Raw genomic sequence first — 18,315 nt, 5'->3', positions numbered from 1 at the left:
TTGAAATATGTAACTTTAATATTTCTTGGTGGAGTTTAGGTGTAAACGTTTATATAGTTAAAGCAGCAGATTCTCTGATGTTATGAGGTCTTGAAGTCATGTTAACGTTGTAAATGTGTCCAGATGTTTGATGATAAAATCTTCTGTTAAAGGAGTTCAGGGGAAACCAACCAGCATCTGTGCCTTAAAGGGTTCATCAGTGACTCTGTCCTGCTCAGATCAACGTCACACTGCAAACAAGAGATGGTACATTGTCTACATGAGTGGTTCAAAGTATGATTCTACCGAGATCTCTACAGATGGGAATCAAGGAAAGTACAACGTGTCAGAAGAGAGTAACTTCACTCTGACAATCAATGATCTAAATGAAAATGATACAAAATATTACTGCTGCACAGGAACTAACAAACTGGACAACTGCAACCTGCAAAACACAATTTACCTCCATGTTACAGGTACAGTGTTTATCATTAATGTATTACAGACTGATCACTTTAAGAGTAATGTGCTGCATTAATGTTATTTATATTAATTACCATCTCAGACCTGCAGGTAAAGGTGATTCCTGCCACAGAGGGACAGACAGTGACACTGATGTGTAGCACCAGTTGTCCTCGGACTGAAAACCTTGCAGCCTACATCTGGTACAAGAACAGAGAGTTTCTCTATGAGGACTGGTCTCCCTGGTACCAAGAGCTGGTCAGCAGTGAGGAAGCAGTCACATACTCCTGTGCTGTCAAAGGCTACGAGGATCTCAGAGCCCCTGAAGTCTCAGTGGGTGAGTCACAACAGTTATAAACTCTATTTCTACTCTTCAGACTCTTCCTCAAGACACGTGTTCACCAGTTCAATGATGATACGTGTTTGGTTTTGTTCAGATTCAGTCACTCCGACCTGCTTCAGTGTGACCTACGCTAAAGGGAGAATGTGTTCTTATCAGCAGACGTCAGTAGATGAGTCCTGCTCCATCACATATCCCAGAGGTGAAGTTTCCTCATTTACACTCCTCCCACCACCACCCCTCTGATCTCTGTCAAGTCATACGTTCACTGGAGAACGTTAATTATTTGTTACGATTGAAATCTGATCATGTTATTTGATGATATATTTAACACTGCAGAGATGAACTGATGAAAAATATTTTGATTGTCTCCAAACAGAAATCCACGTCCAAAGGATTCCTCCAGACGTAACAGGTCATATCAGACTGACCTGTAACACCAGCTGCCTTCATACTGACAATCTGACTTCATTTATGTGGCTTAAGAACAGACAAGTAGACAGAGACAAGAAGAAACAACAGATTTCAGTTCTCAAAACTGCAACAGAAAGATTCTCTTGTGCTGTAAAAGGTCTTGAGGATCTGCGCTCTGCTGACGTCTGTGAGTATGAACCAACTTATGATTTAAGTATCTTTTTAAATGTTTTTAGTCACTGGAGAAGGTCCTGGTTTCAAACATTTCTATCTACTAGGAAGTTGACATCTTGCACCAGGGATGAATTTTGATTTAAAGATTATTCAAAGTGAGTTTAATAGTTACTTAAAGTGAATCTGTCTCTTGTCTTCGATCAATATTTCAGGCGTAGAGGAGAAGAAATGTTTGAGAGTGAATTATATCAGCAGAAGTATCTGTGCTCTGAAAGGATCCTCTGTGAACATTTCCAGTGAATACTCTCATCCTGACAACCAGCAGTCACAGTCTAAACTTTGGTATAAAGTAAAGAGAAATACTGAAGAGGCAGATAAACAGCTGACTGGAAAGACACGTAATGTGAAGTTTCATGACAACATGAAGAACCAACACATCCTCACATTAAACAACCTGACGAAGAAGAAGGACTCAGCAGAATACATCTTCAAAATCAAAACAAACTATGAACAAGTGTCTGGTTCTCCTGGAGTTTCTCTGGTTGTCACAGGTAATTAGAATCTGTTACTCATGTCCTACCAGCAATCAATACATGTCCTCATATATAGAATGTCTCTTTTACATCTGTCTGTCTTTCAGATCTGAAAGTGAAGATAAGTCCCTCTCCAGTGGTGACAGAGGGTCAGAGAGTCTCACTGACCTGCAGGACCAGCTGTCCTCTACCTGCTAACACAAATTACATTTGGTACTTCAACAATCGACCTCTGAACCTTACACAGGACCAAAGCAAACACCTGCTTCTAGACCCAGTCAGCAGTCAGGATGCAGGAAACTACTCCTGTGCTGTCACAACCAACAGAGACATCAACTCAGCTCTAAAGACTCTCACTGTCCAAACTAAACAAACATCTAAACTGAACCCAGCAGCAGCTGCAGGAGTTTCTGCAGCTCTCCTTGTTTTACTTCCTCTCACCGTCTTCTTGTGGATTAGGTGAACATCACAGTGCTCTTTCTGAGATTAGCGACCCACAAGATAATTCACACACTAACCAAGTTTTAATATTCACTCACCAGAAAAAAAAGAACTTCCGGTCGATCTCCCGTGAATGAAACCTTGGACAACTTGGAGCAGGTAAAGACAAAATTAATAACTCTGCTTCATTTGAGTCATAATGATGTTATATCGTACCAGTCAGAAGAGTAGCTTCTGTCTGGTTTGGCCCTGGCAGCTCTACATACATAAACATGTTGTCCCAGGTCCTGGAGGTGGATCCCATATTCAGCCAGTAATTCAATAATTTTTGCCAAACATTAGATAGTCCAATTTATTCTGCTCACCAATGTTATGACAAGTACTTTGACTTTATAACAGCATGTGAGAGCTGCCATAATATTTTGTGTTTTCAGTACAGAATTAGTTTATTTTAATAAGCATATTATCTCACATACATATACAATAGTAGCTTCAACCACTGTGTATCTGCTATGTCATGCTAACCCTCCCAACCAAGAGCTCTATGGTTATAATTACTTTACTAGAGTAAGACAATACACACAACTCTAAACAACGTAAGTGGGTAAAGTAGGTAACATTTACAATGGTGTCAATGAGCTGTATATTTTTAATTCAGTTCAGTTGCCACTTAGCTTAGCAATGACTGAAGAAACATTCATATTCAAGATATATATATATATATAGTGCTGGGACTCGATTTAAAAAAATAATCTAATTAATTAGAGTCTTTGTAATTAATTAATCGAAAATTAATCGCATTTTTAATCACATGTAAATATTTGACCTGAGAACAGTGACAAGCATTTTTTTTTTCCATATGGATTTTGGTATCTACCATTGAGTAATGATTGAATATATGAGCTTAAGCAACAAAACATTGTTTACTTTTTTTCCAAGGTGGTACTTAACCAAGACCAACAGACTGGGGATGCAAATCACAGGAGCATAAACTGATTTTGAACTCAGCTTGATGTAAACATTAATAAAACTCAGTAACCAATCACACAGGCTCCATTAGTCTGAAGACAGAGAGCTGTGAGGCTGAAGTCCTCTGACAATGAAATGCACCGTGAGACAGTGACAGGTTTGTATCTATTTCTGACCACATGTCAACTGTTCAGCTGCAGCAGAGGAAACTCCGCAACCGCAACGAGCGCCTTTTTTTTTTGTTTGTTTGTTTTTGAAATGAAGCTCCAGTAGCCAGCGGCTCAAATACGGGAGGACACTGTAAACCGGCGTGGATCCGGTGTGTTTATCAAGGCTTGGTTGCCGTGCTGAGGCACCAGGTCGGTTTGAGCTGCGTTCAGGCTACATTAAAACTCCTCAGGCAGTGGTCAGTGTCGGCGGCTGTTTTTGTGCTCCAGTAGGCCTATAATCGCTTCGTCTGAAACTCGTCCAGTGAGAAACGTGAGAAAACAGTGAGAAAAATAAGTGCGATTAAAATGCGTTAATTTTTGTGTAGTTAATCTTAATTTACGCGTTAAAGTCCGAGCCCACACACACACACACACACACACAAATAAAATGGGTTTAATTGTGGTATAACATTAAAGCTATGACAAACCAAGCCGACATTTGACTATTTACCAGCGTCGGGACGACTGTGAGAGTCTGTATGTTTTGCCACTAGTCTGACTTCAGCCTTTTCATCGTATCAGTGTGTTGCTAGATACCACTAATGGTTTCCAGCTCAAAAAATAAGAAAAAGAAAGAAAGAAAGAAAGATTCAAAAACCACCAAAAGTGCTTGAAATATTGGTCAATATTTTGTTGTAAACCACCATAAAAAGCGATGAGGCCGGAGCATAGAAGACAAACATTAACAAACCACAGCTTCATCTACTACAACTACTGACATCTGGCTACAAAGAGGCCATTTAATATCATGTAGTCCACTACAGGCCTATAAAGCTTCTCTAGTGTTTAGACACTGCCAGTCATGTGAAGACAAAACACATCTTTCTCTAAATGGATTTGTTTAAAATCAGCATTGAAAAGTAATTACAAAAAATACCAAACTGATCCCAGACCAGATGAAAGTTTGTTCACCTGCCAACAACTGCCCAACGAAACCTCTCAGACAGCTGTGAAACACTTTAATCTTGCAACACTGGTTGAATCAACTGTGGAAAGAGACGATCAAAGAAATCATTCTGATTGGCTGCTCAGCTTAGAACCAGAACATGAGAAGAGAAACAAAAGAGACAAAAGTAAAGATCATTGATAAACCATAGATCAACAGATCAGCGTGATTCAGGAGACGTGAGGTAACATCATCGTTGACCTTTGTTGATGATGGTTCTCAGATGTCTCAGATTGGTGTGTCCATATCGTAAGAATAACACCATAACAGCAGCTTCATGTATAATCTTAGGTAAAACACTACGTCTCATATCAGCATTAATGGCTCTGCTGCTCCACAGATCTATTGTTGTTGAGTAAAACTTCTACAGATGCAGCACAGTCTTTCCTTTGTGGCTATTCTACCTCAGCAAAATACCTGCAGCTCGATGGTTTAAACTTGTTTTCATCATATTTACTTGAGAAGATTATTTCATTTTCTTCCATCAGTGTCTTGTAATACGTGGTGAGGCCACTTAATGTTGCAACTCATTTAGTAATTTAGTTGTGGTTTTGAAGCATCAGAATCTCATAGACACATTTTTGTATGTTTTTGTTTTCAGGTGCTGTCACAGGTTTATTGCGCTGCTACGTTAGTTTTAATAAACTTTACACATCTCAGTGGTGTGTTCCACGTTAAACATTACTAAACCAAATCAGTCGAGTAACATAACTGCTTCTGTTTGGTGTCATTCCTTCATCTTCAGCTGCCATTTTTGCAGCTTGTTGTGTACCGGTTAAAAGTAAACATCACTAAAGACAGCTGGTTGCTGTGTGGGTGACAACAGTAGAAAAAAAGATTTTTGCTCCTTTTCATTTAGTTCAAATGCAAAAACTTCAGCGTGTCCCTCAGCGTTACTTCAAAAGCTCAGCTAAACAGTTAATTCAATTTCTCTCGTGTTTCATTAGATGAACTGTGGTGATGACGACTCCTCAGCTCAAACAGCAGAGCAGGAACTTCTCTACAGCACAATCCACTTCTCAGAGGACAACACAGATCCTATCTACTCCCTCGTAAACCCACCTCAGTCCCAAGACCAAGAGATGGTCCCCTACGCTGTTGTCAAATTTAGGTCTAATTCAACCTCTGAGTGAGTATATCCTGCTTTTCCAAAACAACCTGTGTTATAGATTGGCTACTGAAAAGGTTTCCTCGTGTTCTGACTGTATTCTTTAAAATGCTTTACTGCATGTTTAGCCTGATTAAATAATGTGATCTTTACTTTCAGGCTCAATGACCAGGCAGAGGATACCTAGAGACTGTACAACACAGCAAAGGACAACTTAAAGAGACAGACAGACAGACAGACAGACAGATTCAAACGTCCACCACATGTTTTAGGAATTGAAACCATGAACTTTTTATACAGGTTTACTCATTTCCATGACTGTGTGTGACTCTCTCAGGCTTTTTATTATTCTCGCAGTCAGATGTTGAGCAAAAAATATCTCACTGTGAGTTACAGTGAGATATTTTTAAAGGGCAAAGATAAAACTCTGCTCTGTATCTCAGTCCAAAGACTAACCAGATGCCTAACATCAAGTGCAAAAAGACAATCATGTTTACTCTGGGAATCAAATATAGCTTGCAGTATTCTACTGAAATTATTTATGGTGAATCTACAAGTGATACTACAGTGCTACATACATCACACAGTGTATATGCTACAAGAAAACTGTACTGTACACTGTAGCTATTAAAGTACAGACAAAACATGGCAACAGGAAAGTTCACATTTAAGAAAATACCACTGGACTTGTTGTCATATAGGTCCCCTCACAGTTTGTAAACAGTGTGACGTTTTTTTGAAGGGCGGGGCTTAGCTGGAGGCGAAAGATCTCAAACCTGTGAACTACTGGCACTCCTTCATCTGGCATTTAGTTTGCTTCTTTCTCATTTTTGTCGTGTTCCAAGAGCAGCTAATGTTAGCAACGGTAATTAGCTCAGACGGACACGTTGCCATGGAGACTCCGTGTTTCTTAAAAATAAAGCTACTGAATGACAAAATTGTTGGGTATTTGTGTATTTGTATATTATGGTCTTGTTTTACAATTCATCTAAGTGTAACTCAACACAATAAATATGAACCAACAACCTTAACACTTGTGACATGTTTTTGATTTTCTTAATTAGATAAGAATCCTATTAGCTAACCCCAAAAGGACAAATCAGTCATGGATACATCAGAGATTAATATTAATATATTTTATTAGCATACTAGTATACACTTCAGCAACTAATACAAAACAAAAAGAAACGATAGAAAATACTTTGCTGCCTCCTGTTTATGTTGTGAAAGTAGCAACAATTAATTCCTAATTCTCCTTTGTCCTTCACATAAATGATCGTTCAAGTCTCGTTTTCATGCCAGTTTCAATAATATAAGTTAAATAATATGCGTTCAAGACACTTTCACAGTGACTGGGAGGTTTAACTGTGTATTGTTTAGGCAGTTTATTAACATGTGTGAGGTTGAACGAGAGTATAAATAGATAACAGATGTGTGGAAGTGTGTTGTGGAAAGAAGAAAGGTACAAATACGGGTCCCAGACATAAGGCAGAAGTGGTTCATCACCACCACCATCATCCAAACTACACTGCAGCAAAATGCAGATTTTCTGCTTGTATCACAGGTTCAATAATATAGTAAAAACACTACACACTGTTTCTTTGCAGTTTCTTGGTGGGTGAAAATTGGGAACCAGTGAAAAAGAAACGAGGAGGAGACTTTTATCTCAGACACCGTGGAGAGGTGTCAGTGCGTCAGCTTTTCATCTTTAGATTCAGTTAATACCACTTCCTCTTAACATTTCCCCTGTATGTACCAGCTGAAGAAATGAAAAGCAGCTTCTCCTTCAACTCTGAGCCAAGCTCAAACACTCTCCCTCTACTCGTGGTTTCCTCTTGCTGTCAGTTCTCCAGTAGTAGTTTTGCCAGAGATTGGAGGATCTCCCTCTTCTCATACAGGTACATCTGGGTTTCCCACAGCATGTCCACCAGGACCGCGTCGCTCACCTCATCCAGCAGGACCTCCTGAGACAGCTGGGGACTGAGTCTGCACAAAACACAGTTAACACAGCCATATGGAAAACACTTCACAGTTTGGTTTGACAACTGCCCTGCCCAGGACAGGAAGGCAAGAAAAAAAACTGTTACAGTCAACTACAGGACATTCGTAAAAGAAAAAAAAAAAAAAAAATACAAAACATGCATCAAAAGCATTAAAAAACTATAAGACACTAAAAAGATTAAAAAAAATAAAAATTGAAGAGAGGGAGGCAGTCAGGGTGGGTAGGCTCGTTGTAACAAGTGGGATTTAAAAATAGTAGTATATTAATATAGCAATGCCACTGCTGCTGTTCCACAACTGCAAACATGCACCCTCTGCTGTGTGTATGTGGTACCACACTGTGGCATGATGGAGCTAAAGAGACTGAGGCGTGTGTTCATGTCTGTTTCTACCACGTGCACAAAGTTATGATAATTATTAGAAACGTGGCAGCATCCACAGCCACAGTAATCACTGTAAACAACCTGCTACCAGACAGTGAAACAGAAACAAATAAATACAAAATGAATCATTACAGAAAAACATTTTGAATTTAGTACCAAGCATATTCTAAAATATATATATAGAAATATACATAATATATATAGAAAAGTACAAAATTCATTCCTTAGTTTGCAAACATCAAAAGATAAAGCCAATTAATGACATGCAGTTTTAATGACTGAAGTTATTAAATATTATTAAATATGAAGTTATTCATATTTAGTCATTCAATTTGTTAGGATGAAACATAAAACATGATTAACTTACTTGTTCTCCTACCTCTGCTTTTAAGGCCTTGTCGTACTGATGGATTTCTGACATGGCATCTAGAGTCGGGTTGTTGGTCAGCAGCCCTCCGTCCAGGAAGCGCCCCATTGGTCGGAAGTAGGTGAGCACCTGTAGTGTAATTCTAAAGTGCTTAAAAGAAGATAAATGATAAGATGCATGCTGAATGACTTTGACGTCATGTTTGATTGTAAGGTTGTATTGATTATGATGATATATCGAATAAGAATACCTTTAGTTTGATCATGTGGTTATGATTGAATTACCATGATATGTCCGATCATGATGTCATTGGCTTGATTACAACATTACGTTTGATATGATGGGCCTTCACCAGGCATATGCTAGTAGAACACAAAGGGAGAGCACTGGAATCAAAAGTATATTTACTGTATTCCTCACAAGAGCACGTGTGTATGTAGGAGATAGTTGTGTTTATCGCACTTGGTAAAGTTATTTTAAAGTATAATGAGCTTAAGAGTGGACTAGAAGATAAGGGTGTAAAATGGAGGTGAGTAACTTTGTGAAACTGGGAGCCTAGGGAAATTTCAAAACTACTGACGTAACTGCAGGCGTTTGAACGTAAGGAAAAAAATAGAAAAGGTATTTGGAGTAGATCACGATGCTCCAGAGCCATGTGGCACATCTGGCATCCCAGGCCATGTGGCTCATCAACGGTGATGAAGACAATTTCTAAGGGTATGATTGGTTAAAATAAGGGGCTGGTGAGGGTGTGCCCCATGTAGAGGATGGACAAGGGTGTGACTTGTGACGTCCCAAAGGTATAAAAGATGAGGACAGTAGCCCTCACCTCAGAGCAGGGTTGTGGTGACCATTTTTTGTCCTGTGTGTCAGGACTGGTGACAGGACTCAAACGCAGACCAGGAGTTAAAGTGAGTTTTTAGTGAGTTTATTTGAAAACACAGAAATGAGTCGTGGCGTGAGTTGCTGAAGAGTCTGGGCGAGCGCATGGATCGGAGCTCCAGGGGTCTCAGTCTGGGCTTGCTGGCAGGCGGCTCTGGTTTCAGGCAGAGGGTGTGAAGGTGAGCTGATGCAACGATCCGGCGGGGACTGGAAGGTCGGACTGGTCTTTTATAGGGGAGTTGATTAGGTGACGAGGAACCGGACTGCAGGTGAGATGAGTAGCAGGTGTGTCTTCTGGAGTTGCCCAAACCACGCCCACCAGCAGCCCCTAGAGCGAGTGAGACATGGACAGCCAAAACAAAAACACACCAAGCACACAAAAGGAAGCACAAAAGAAAATCCAAAACTACACTCACTCACACAGGCATACAAAGTAGCCAGCTCATGGCCGACGGGTCGTGACACTGTGATGCTGCTCTCCTTTTTTGCTGGCAATAAAGATCACTCTGATGCTCTGGATTTGACTCCTGATGATTTTTCGAGACTCCAAAGAGAAGTTATCTTCAGGCTGAATTGACTAAGCGAATTCAGGACTAAGTTTTACAAGGGTCTCTTATTTCGGAATAATTTGACACAACATTTTTTGGCGAGCCACCATCCAGAAGGGCAAAGATCAAACGGGGAGGATCACCACTGGGAGGACCTCAGATTCCACTGCAACGCCACTGGCCACACAAATTTAAAAAAAAATCTGCAAATTTGAATAAGAGGTGTTTGTTGGGAGAATGTGGTCCGCCCAGGTGAGATAAAAATCTTGTTGTTACCCTTTCAAAAATCACTAAATTTGTGGGGAGTGTGCAGAGCAGCAGAGTGAAAACTTTGTGTTGCATGTTTGTGTCTGTCTTACTGTCTGTGTGTGTCACAAATGCCTCAGGAAGACCATGGTGCGGAAAGAGTGAATGAGTGTGATAACTTATTGCTCAATGTATGCATTGCATGCTGGCTGTTTGCTGGAGGATTGATCAGACTAGCAATAAATCAGGTGTAGCTGAGAAGAACAGAGCATATCCTGATAATCGTATGATGCTGGGAAAAGGTCCCAGGAGATCAGATGCGTTTAAAAATAGGGATTGTTGCATAATAATCTGATACCAGCTTAAAACATCACAGTTGTATGTCTTGTCTTAGAGAAGAGGGTGTCTGCAGACACTGCCCTAGGGGGTGTTAAGAGATAAAGCGCGCTCTGTCGGGTTTGAGGCAGGATCCTGTCCAGAGTGAGGCAGGATAAATATCGCCAGAGGTGTGCGATACGATTTACTAGCATTTACAACGCCAGAGGGTTGCGGTGTAATCAGTCTGTGGATACCGCCTCGAATAATTGCCTGAGTAAAGTGTTGAGCTGGTGCTGGGTTTTGTCGGGTTAAATGAGCTAGTGCTATATAATAAACACATAGATATCTGTTTATATACACTGTAAAAAAAACAAACAAACATAATTTTACTATTTATTTTACAGGCCGTTTCTGTATTTTTAAATATATGTGAAAACATGATATTTCGGTTATTTTACAAAAAAAAATATTTATACATTATTTATTGTTAAAATATGTGCACAAATGTATCGTAATTTTACAAATATTTGTCTGTTATTTAATGGAATAAACTGTACAATTCAACTTTACAACTTAAAAAAATCATTTAAAATTACTGAGAAATTAATAGTAACATAACTATTTAACACTGTAGGCTATTGTGTATACATAGACACAATCCAATGTAAATCACAACGTCTTGTACTATTTCACAGCATGTCTGAACAAAACACGTGTAATTATGAGACATTTCACTGCTGCAACGTCTCCCTGCACAAACACAAAAGACAAAAACGTGAACGTAACATGTCATTGGAGTGCGTGCTTTGAAAAGCGAAGGTCCAGTTTGGATTGGTCGACAGCAGCGGTTGAAGAAGAAGAAGAAGAAGAAGAAGAAGAAGAAGAAGAAGAAGAAGAAGAAGAAGAAGAGGAAGAGGAAGAGGAAGAAGAAGAAGAAGAAGAGGAAGAGGAAGAGGAAGAAGAAGAAGAAGAAGAAGAAGAAGAAGAGGAAGAAGAAGAAGAAGAAGAAGAAGAAGAAGAAGAGGAAGAAGAGGAAGAGGAAGAGGAAGAGGAAGAAGAAGAAGAAGAAGACGACGACGACGACGACGACGAAGACGAAGACGAAGACGAAGACGCAGACGACATGCCATTGGCTGTTGGGACACTGAACATCCGTCTTTGACGTTACGCTTAACAAGGTCAACAACCACTACGCGGCGGTTACCGTTTGGTCACAGAAACTTGGAGCAAGGACGAAGGCAGAAGGCAAGTATCAAACTGAAGCTTAGTGGTATGAGCTTTATTTACCACCATGCGTCTGACTTTACTCAGTCGGCAAAAGCAATCTGCTAGCATGTCGTCAATTGAAATGTTAGCGAACTATGATGACAAAAGTATGGCCGGCGGCGGCGGCGGCGGCGGCGGCGGCGTCTTCACGTGGTGTCTGCCAGTGTTAATCATAGATATATATCTATGACTGTTAGTAGTCAGCCAGACCAACCACTTTTTATTTTATCTACACTAACGTTAGCTTAGCACTTAACAGCGAGTCATTACGTTTACTTTTGTGAACTGACTGACACAGACGGAGAGAAAGAGGAACAACAATTGTTTAGAGCTGCAACAATGTACAATAAACGATTATTAACCATCTTCTACTTTTTCACTAGTTTTTTGGCCATAACCTTTACTGCGTGACTTGAAATGGCATGATTTCTGGCTAGGATAGGAAGCTGGATTTTATGGAACTTGTCAGGATGTCATAGTCTTCTTTCCACGCAGACTGCTCCTACTCCTCCACATGCAGGTGTCGCTAGTGAGACATTTTAAGTGGATTTTCTTCCAAAGAAGAGAGAACAAATGTTTTATAAATGATACTGAGATTTGTAATGGTTTATTTCAACCAATTACTCTCTCTTAAAACTAATATTTTCATCATCTTGCCTCTAAAAAATATAGGAGGAGCGACCTACTCTGCCTTTTTCAAGGTTTTTCATATTTTAATTTTGGTGCAACACTACTCAATGGTCAACATGAAATTCAAAACAATACTGAAAAATATGTAAAGGATAAGCTAACAATAATCTTCTAGTTTATTGAGGGGAGATCTGCTAACACAGTTTTGGTCGACTATTTCACAACTAATAGCATTTATTTTGATTTTGGCAAATTTCATGATTCGTCATTGTTTTGTCTTTCTCTCTGCAGATAAGTGGTGAGAGTTGATTTCATTGCATAAACTGGTGGTTAAGAACTCCACTCCTTTCCATGCTGAACTGTACAGTGAAGCAGTGCGCTCCGCAGTAGGAGAAACCTTAGTCAAAGAACCCAATGTTGAGCAGCTACCGAGATGCAGTGGAAAGGCACTCAGTACAAAAAGGGTCTTTCTGTGTTTAAACCGAGGAGAGGCACTTGAATTCGGACACAGTGAGCTCATGCTTGTGATGCAGGACCAGCACGTATACTTTGTTACACCTCATGACGTGTCCTATGTGCCAGCATTTGCATTGTATGAAGTGAAACAAGCATGAAATGTTGGAAGCCTGAGCAGAAACTAGATTATTACCATTTGCATGTGTACAAGCTTTGTGGGAAAAGAGTAATTTCACTTAAGCATAGCATTGTTGACTCAGTCATCTGGAGTTTGAAAGATTAAAATCTGACAGTAACAGTATTTTTCATCCCTTCTAGTCCTCCTAGTCATGGATGCAGAGAGTCTGCTTCTGTCTTTCATGAAATCAATGCCTTAACTCAGAGACCCTGAGCCTTTGCTTGAGCATCTGAAATGTTTAGGAGTTGAGGACCTGAGCTACCTGCAGGAGAGTGACCTCCTTTCTGTCCTCAGACCAGTTGAAGCCAGGAAACGTCTGTCACTGCTCAAAAAGACAAGTATGTGTTTCAGTTTGTACAGAATAAACAAAATCTACTTATTAGGTCCACCTGTACTAATTAATGTAGTCCAATACAGCAGTTCTACTATGAATTATACTTCAAAGAATCTTCTCTACATTTTTGTTTGTTGTTTGTTTGTTTTGAAAAAGGTGATGACTATACACTACACCTTGTTCATCATTGATTTCATAGTGGGTCTTAGTGGTGGTGTACTGCATTATATTGAGAAAAGAACAGTTTAAAATATATTAATGGCTACTGAGGATAGAATTATGTTAGGTAATAATATACCCACATTGAGCTATGTGATGCCTGTGTTTAAATATTACTACTATCTGTCCTGTAGTAAGGCCAACATCATGTCTTGGACAGTCCTCCAAGCAGCCAGAGCAAACAACAGTTTGAGCAGGTACCAGTACAAGTCCAGTAACACAGTCTGACCAGATGCCCCTCTCTGGTGAGTACATGCATCTGTTGCACACAATTACTCTTTTGGGTTAGATGGGCTGAAAAATAACATAATCTACCTGTAAGTTAGTGTAATATAGTACAATCAGCAGCAGTGAATTGACATTGTGCTTATAAATCAGTATCATCAGTTGGGTCTATCTTCTCTAGATTCTGATTCGGTAGCAAATGACACACAACTAATGATGGGATGGGATTATGGGATGATCACAGGATACTTTATCACAATGTACAGAAAAAAATGACTTTTGTATCCAGTAGTAGCAATAGTTCCCCCAACAACAATATGTTGTTCATTTAGTTCCCATGTATAGTCAGCCTGGTGTGTATTTTCTTTATAGTGTGTTATGTTGAGATCTTGCAAGCTTGTCTGTCCCAAAGCAACGGTGTCATCTATAGTGGGACTCGTGTGACTGCTGTGGTGTTGGAAAAGGCTGTATCTTCTTGCACCTTTATCCTGGTCCTGCCTCTTAAACTGTTATTAGCTGTTATTATTTAATTACCGCTAATGTTTTCTGTCTTCTCTTCAGGTGGTTACAGCTCAGAAACAGAAACTTCACTACGATCAACAAGTTGTTCAAGTATGGACACCACACCTCGTCAACTGTATAGAGCAGGGGTCGGCAACCCGCGGCTCCGGAGCCGCATGCGGCTCTTTCGTTCCTCTGTTGCAGCTCTCTGCAGCGAGAGGTGCAGAGCAAGGATGCTGATCAAAGCTGTTCACTTTTTCCAGCTAACTAACTGCCTCAGAATAGCGGCAACTAGTCACTCATCAGTGAGCGAGCGAGAGTTACACAACAACTGAATGCCACTGAATGCCACACCACACTCATGGTTGTAACATCAACCAAAAAACACTGAACTCCCACAGTGCATTGCAGCTCATATACTAGTGGCTTTCGAGTATTTAATTGTGTAAATGTATTTTTATTTTAGTGCATTAGTTTTTTTAAATATATTTCTAAATTTGAATTGATGGTGATCTTTTAACATTAAAATAAAATGTATTTAATTTTTTGTTGCACAAAATATACGCCACAACTGCCGACGTACGACACCCGCCTGCAGGTCAAGCCCGCTATTTATTGAACTTTTGGACCCCAGGTAAGCCAACCATGGATAAATACCCGTTATGTATGCATAATGCAATTTCGTTTTCTCTGTAGCAGTTATTTCATTTCATAAATGCAACACACTATGGGCCTAGCATAGAGGTGAAAACGATATATGCAGTGTTATCTTCATTTTAGATGTCAAAGGGGTTTTGTGGCTCCCAGTGTTTTCTTTCCAAATGGCTCTTGGAGTGTTGAGGGTTGCCGACCCCTGGTATAGAGTGGATTTATTTCCAGTGACTTTTCACCAAGTTTCTAATCAGTGTTGTGGATGTATGGTGACTTGTATGTAAATTGGTAACTCAACTATTTTTTTTTTATTTATTTATTTTTTTTAACTTTTTTCTTTCATTACCAGTTCAGTTGAATTCTGTTTTGTTTTTGTTTTTGTTTCAGCACCAGTCATTTTAATTGAATAGATTTTTGAATATTGCTGTAATAATGGCTACCTGCTACAGTTGAATAAAAATGCGGAGAATGCGAAATTGTAGCTGTTCTTGTTCAGCTTGGTCTCATTTTTTCTCATGTTCTCATGTTTTGAAAAGATCAAATTATTGTTGTATACTGTTATATTACATCTAATCTAATATAGCCTACAGCCTTTTTAAATAAAATAATGCCATTAAAACAACTAATAAGAGCACATTTCTGTAACTTTAAGCATTATTATTCATATTACAATGTTAATTTGCCGTCTTTATGGGTAATTTCGTTATTTTAAAATGTAAAATGTTTGTAATTAAACGTTAAAAACAACGTAAAAAAAAATAAATATCCTTTTGATGTTTTCTAAAATGAACAGTACATTCTTGCAATCTAACCAAATATCTAGTTTTGCAACAGTTTTTTGACGTGTTCTGAAAGATTAATCACATTAATTTGTGTCATATACTGTTATATTACATCAAATATAAATTATTATACAATCTCTTCCCATCTTCCCTCTTTCCATCCCGATTAATAACAGAAATTTAAAATTTAAGCATTATTGTACGTAATAAAACATTTATTTGCCATATTTCTAGGTGATTCAATTGTTTTAAAATGTGAAAATGTTTCTAATTAAACGTTAAAACAACCTGAAAATACGGCAAAATCTTGTTACAGTTATGGAAAATATCTGTATTTTTACGAGAACGTAATTTTCCGTTATTTTACTGTATTTTTATGGCGCCCCTGCTGCCAGAAATTTACCGTTTTTTTTACTATTTTTTTTTTTTTTTTTTACAGTGCATTATATCACTGTATGTACTCCAAGTAGCATAGTTTTCATTCATCTTTCTGTATATTTTAGCTTTGTAGGAATTAAGGATCTGCAGTGTTGATTTTGTTGAATCTGAATATTTTCTTCATTATATTTTTCATAAATATTTTCCTTGTTGAGTGCTTCAAACATTTGATGCTGTAACTTATCAGACATTGTGTGTAAACTCTTGTTGTTTTACTCCAAAGATTCTGTCACACTTGAAAAGTTGTGCAGTTATTTACATATTTAATAAAAGTCATAAAAAGCTGCTGGATGTGTTTCTGTGTTTCTGTGGCTTTAAAGTGTTCAGGTCTTTGATAATGTTGAGATTCAGGAATCTGTCCAGTGAACAAAAGATTTAATTCATAGATGAAACTCTAAGACGAATTCTTCTGCTCATGTGAATTTAAATCAAAGAGAGACTGTGTCTTCAGTCTTCCGCTGCTTCACTGGTCCAACACTCAAAGCTTCTCCAAAGTCCAGAGGAGAGTCTGAGGTTGAGAGTCTTCAGGTTGAGGGAGTCACTGACTGAACGGCTCAGTGAGTCGGGAGTTGAATCAAGAGCTGAAACGGCTCCTCAAAGGGGTGGAGTCTGTGGGAGGCGGAGCCAACTTTTTTATTTTTTCCAAAATCTGAAAAATGTCCCAAAAATTAGATGACAAATATACCAAAAAACTGAAGAGAAAGTGGCTCAGGGAATAAGAAGAAGGGTTGGGGGTACAGAGGTTGTGGGATCAAGTCCCAGAGACAATTGTTTCATTTTACAATTTCTAGCATATTTATAAACCCTGGTCTCGAACCTGCAACCTCCAGATTTGGAGGCTGCTTTTTAACGCAACGAGCTACTGCTCAAATTAAAATATAAATATTTTTAACTTCTATTTCTGGTTGAAGTGGCCGAAAGCTCAAAAAAGGCGACTACCCAGCTCCAGGCAGGAGTCAGCGGGCTCTGGGTTTTTAGTGTAGAGGTTTCATATCAGGAGGTCGGGGTTCAAGTCCCGTCCTTCACATTTTCCTGAGATTTTCACTTCCGAACTATCAACTCCTGACTCAAATGATTGGGACGAGTCAGATGAACAAGTCTTTCTCTGAAACTACTCAGGTGGTGAGGGCCGTCCTTCCTCTGGGTGAGGAGGACTTCCTTCAAGTCACTGTCTGACCTGGAGCTGAACACACAACCTCCAAAACTTCACCACCACACCTGAGAGACATGGTGGACGACATACAAACGTCCTTTTAAAGCCTCACACTGATGTTTCACCACAAAACCACCAGTTTAACAACAGGGACAAAATATTGGGAACAATCCAGATAAAAAAGAAATAAATCATTCTTTAGTTTGATAAAAAAGCTTTTATTTTACCATACAAAAACAAAAAATCACATTTTAATACAGTTTCCTGTGAGGAGTCACTGTGGAAGAACATTTTATCATTTAATAAAAATAACTGTGTCCAAAGAAAGTGAGTCTTAGTTTCTCTGCTGTTTCTGAGGTGACTGTGCTGACCTGAAGTCAGAAGGTTTCTCTGTGAAGCTCATGATGAGACCAGCTCTGAGCAAAGGTTCAGGATGAGTAGGAGACCAAGTCAGACCAGTTTTCATCTGGAAACTCATCTGAAAAATAAAAAGAAGGACGACACGTCCTGGATTCACATCTAAAAAATGACTGAACTCAGTCTAAATGACGTGAACACACACAAACAAACTAGAGGAGGAGGTTCCATGTGGAGTCAACATCAGACGTTCATCATTTGTGACTGTTGAAAAGTTAACATATGTAATGGAAAGTCCAAAATATTAGAGACACTGTTTATCTAATTATAGCTGCTTTTACAGAAGGAGAATCAACATTTTAACTCATACACCAACTCCTTCTACATTATTCTTCTTATTTACACACAGATACGAACTAAATGTTCAAGTTTCTGTTGAACGACACATTATATGTTTTCAGTTTTCTTTATATTTCTGCAGCACGTTTGAACAAAGCTCCCTCTGGTCTTAAAAATCACTCAAGTTTCTATCATTTTAGATTATCAGTAACAGACTGAGTTGACAGGTTTGTTTCTACAGTGAACACTTCAACAACTTTGTGCATCAGATACTTTAATTGTTGATAAAATACAGAAAAACGTCTTTAAATCAACATTTATTTTGTCAGTTAATTATTTTTCTAAATGCAGCTGGATTTGACCCAAGAGTCTGAAATGTCCAATTTGTCCAATACGCAGCGGACTGACCAGGAAGCGGAGACAGCAGAGCAGCAACACGTTGCCTCTGTCCGCATGTTGCTTTCAT

At 39.0% G+C, this 18,315-nt stretch overlaps 1 protein-coding gene across 1 annotated transcript; it reads left to right on the top strand.

Annotated features, from left to right (window-relative positions):
- Positions 1–161: 161 nt before the first annotated feature.
- Positions 162–5,762, top strand: LOC125003473. The gene is made up of 9 exons (XM_047577427.1): positions 162–455; positions 545–778; positions 879–983; positions 1,161–1,382; positions 1,582–1,920; positions 2,010–2,361; positions 2,445–2,502; positions 5,415–5,596; positions 5,735–5,762. Exons 1-9 carry the CDS (start codon positions 260–262, stop codon positions 5,760–5,762), a joined length of 1,716 nt encoding a protein of 571 aa, XP_047433383.1. The 5' UTR covers positions 162–259.
- Positions 5,763–18,315: the final 12,553 nt, after the last annotated feature.

Source organism: Mugil cephalus, chromosome 2, assembly GCF_022458985.1.
Source record: "Mugil cephalus isolate CIBA_MC_2020 chromosome 2, CIBA_Mcephalus_1.1, whole genome shotgun sequence".
NCBI classification, from domain to species: domain Eukaryota; kingdom Metazoa; phylum Chordata; class Actinopteri; order Mugiliformes; family Mugilidae; genus Mugil; species Mugil cephalus.
This window is presented reverse-complemented; position numbering and strand designations above follow the sequence as displayed.

Bases quoted from the DNA above. Each gene is read 5' to 3' on its own strand.
- LOC125003473 (XM_047577427.1), top strand. From the start codon at position 260: ATGAGTGGTTCAAAGTATGATTCTACCGAGATCTCTACAGATGGGAAT. The intron at 456-544 runs GTACAGTGTTTA...TTACCATCTCAG, and splicing joins AATTTACCTCCATGTTACAG to ACCTGCAGGTAAAGGTGATT. The intron at 984-1,160 runs GTGAAGTTTCCT...GTCTCCAAACAG, and splicing joins CTCCATCACATATCCCAGAG to AAATCCACGTCCAAAGGATT.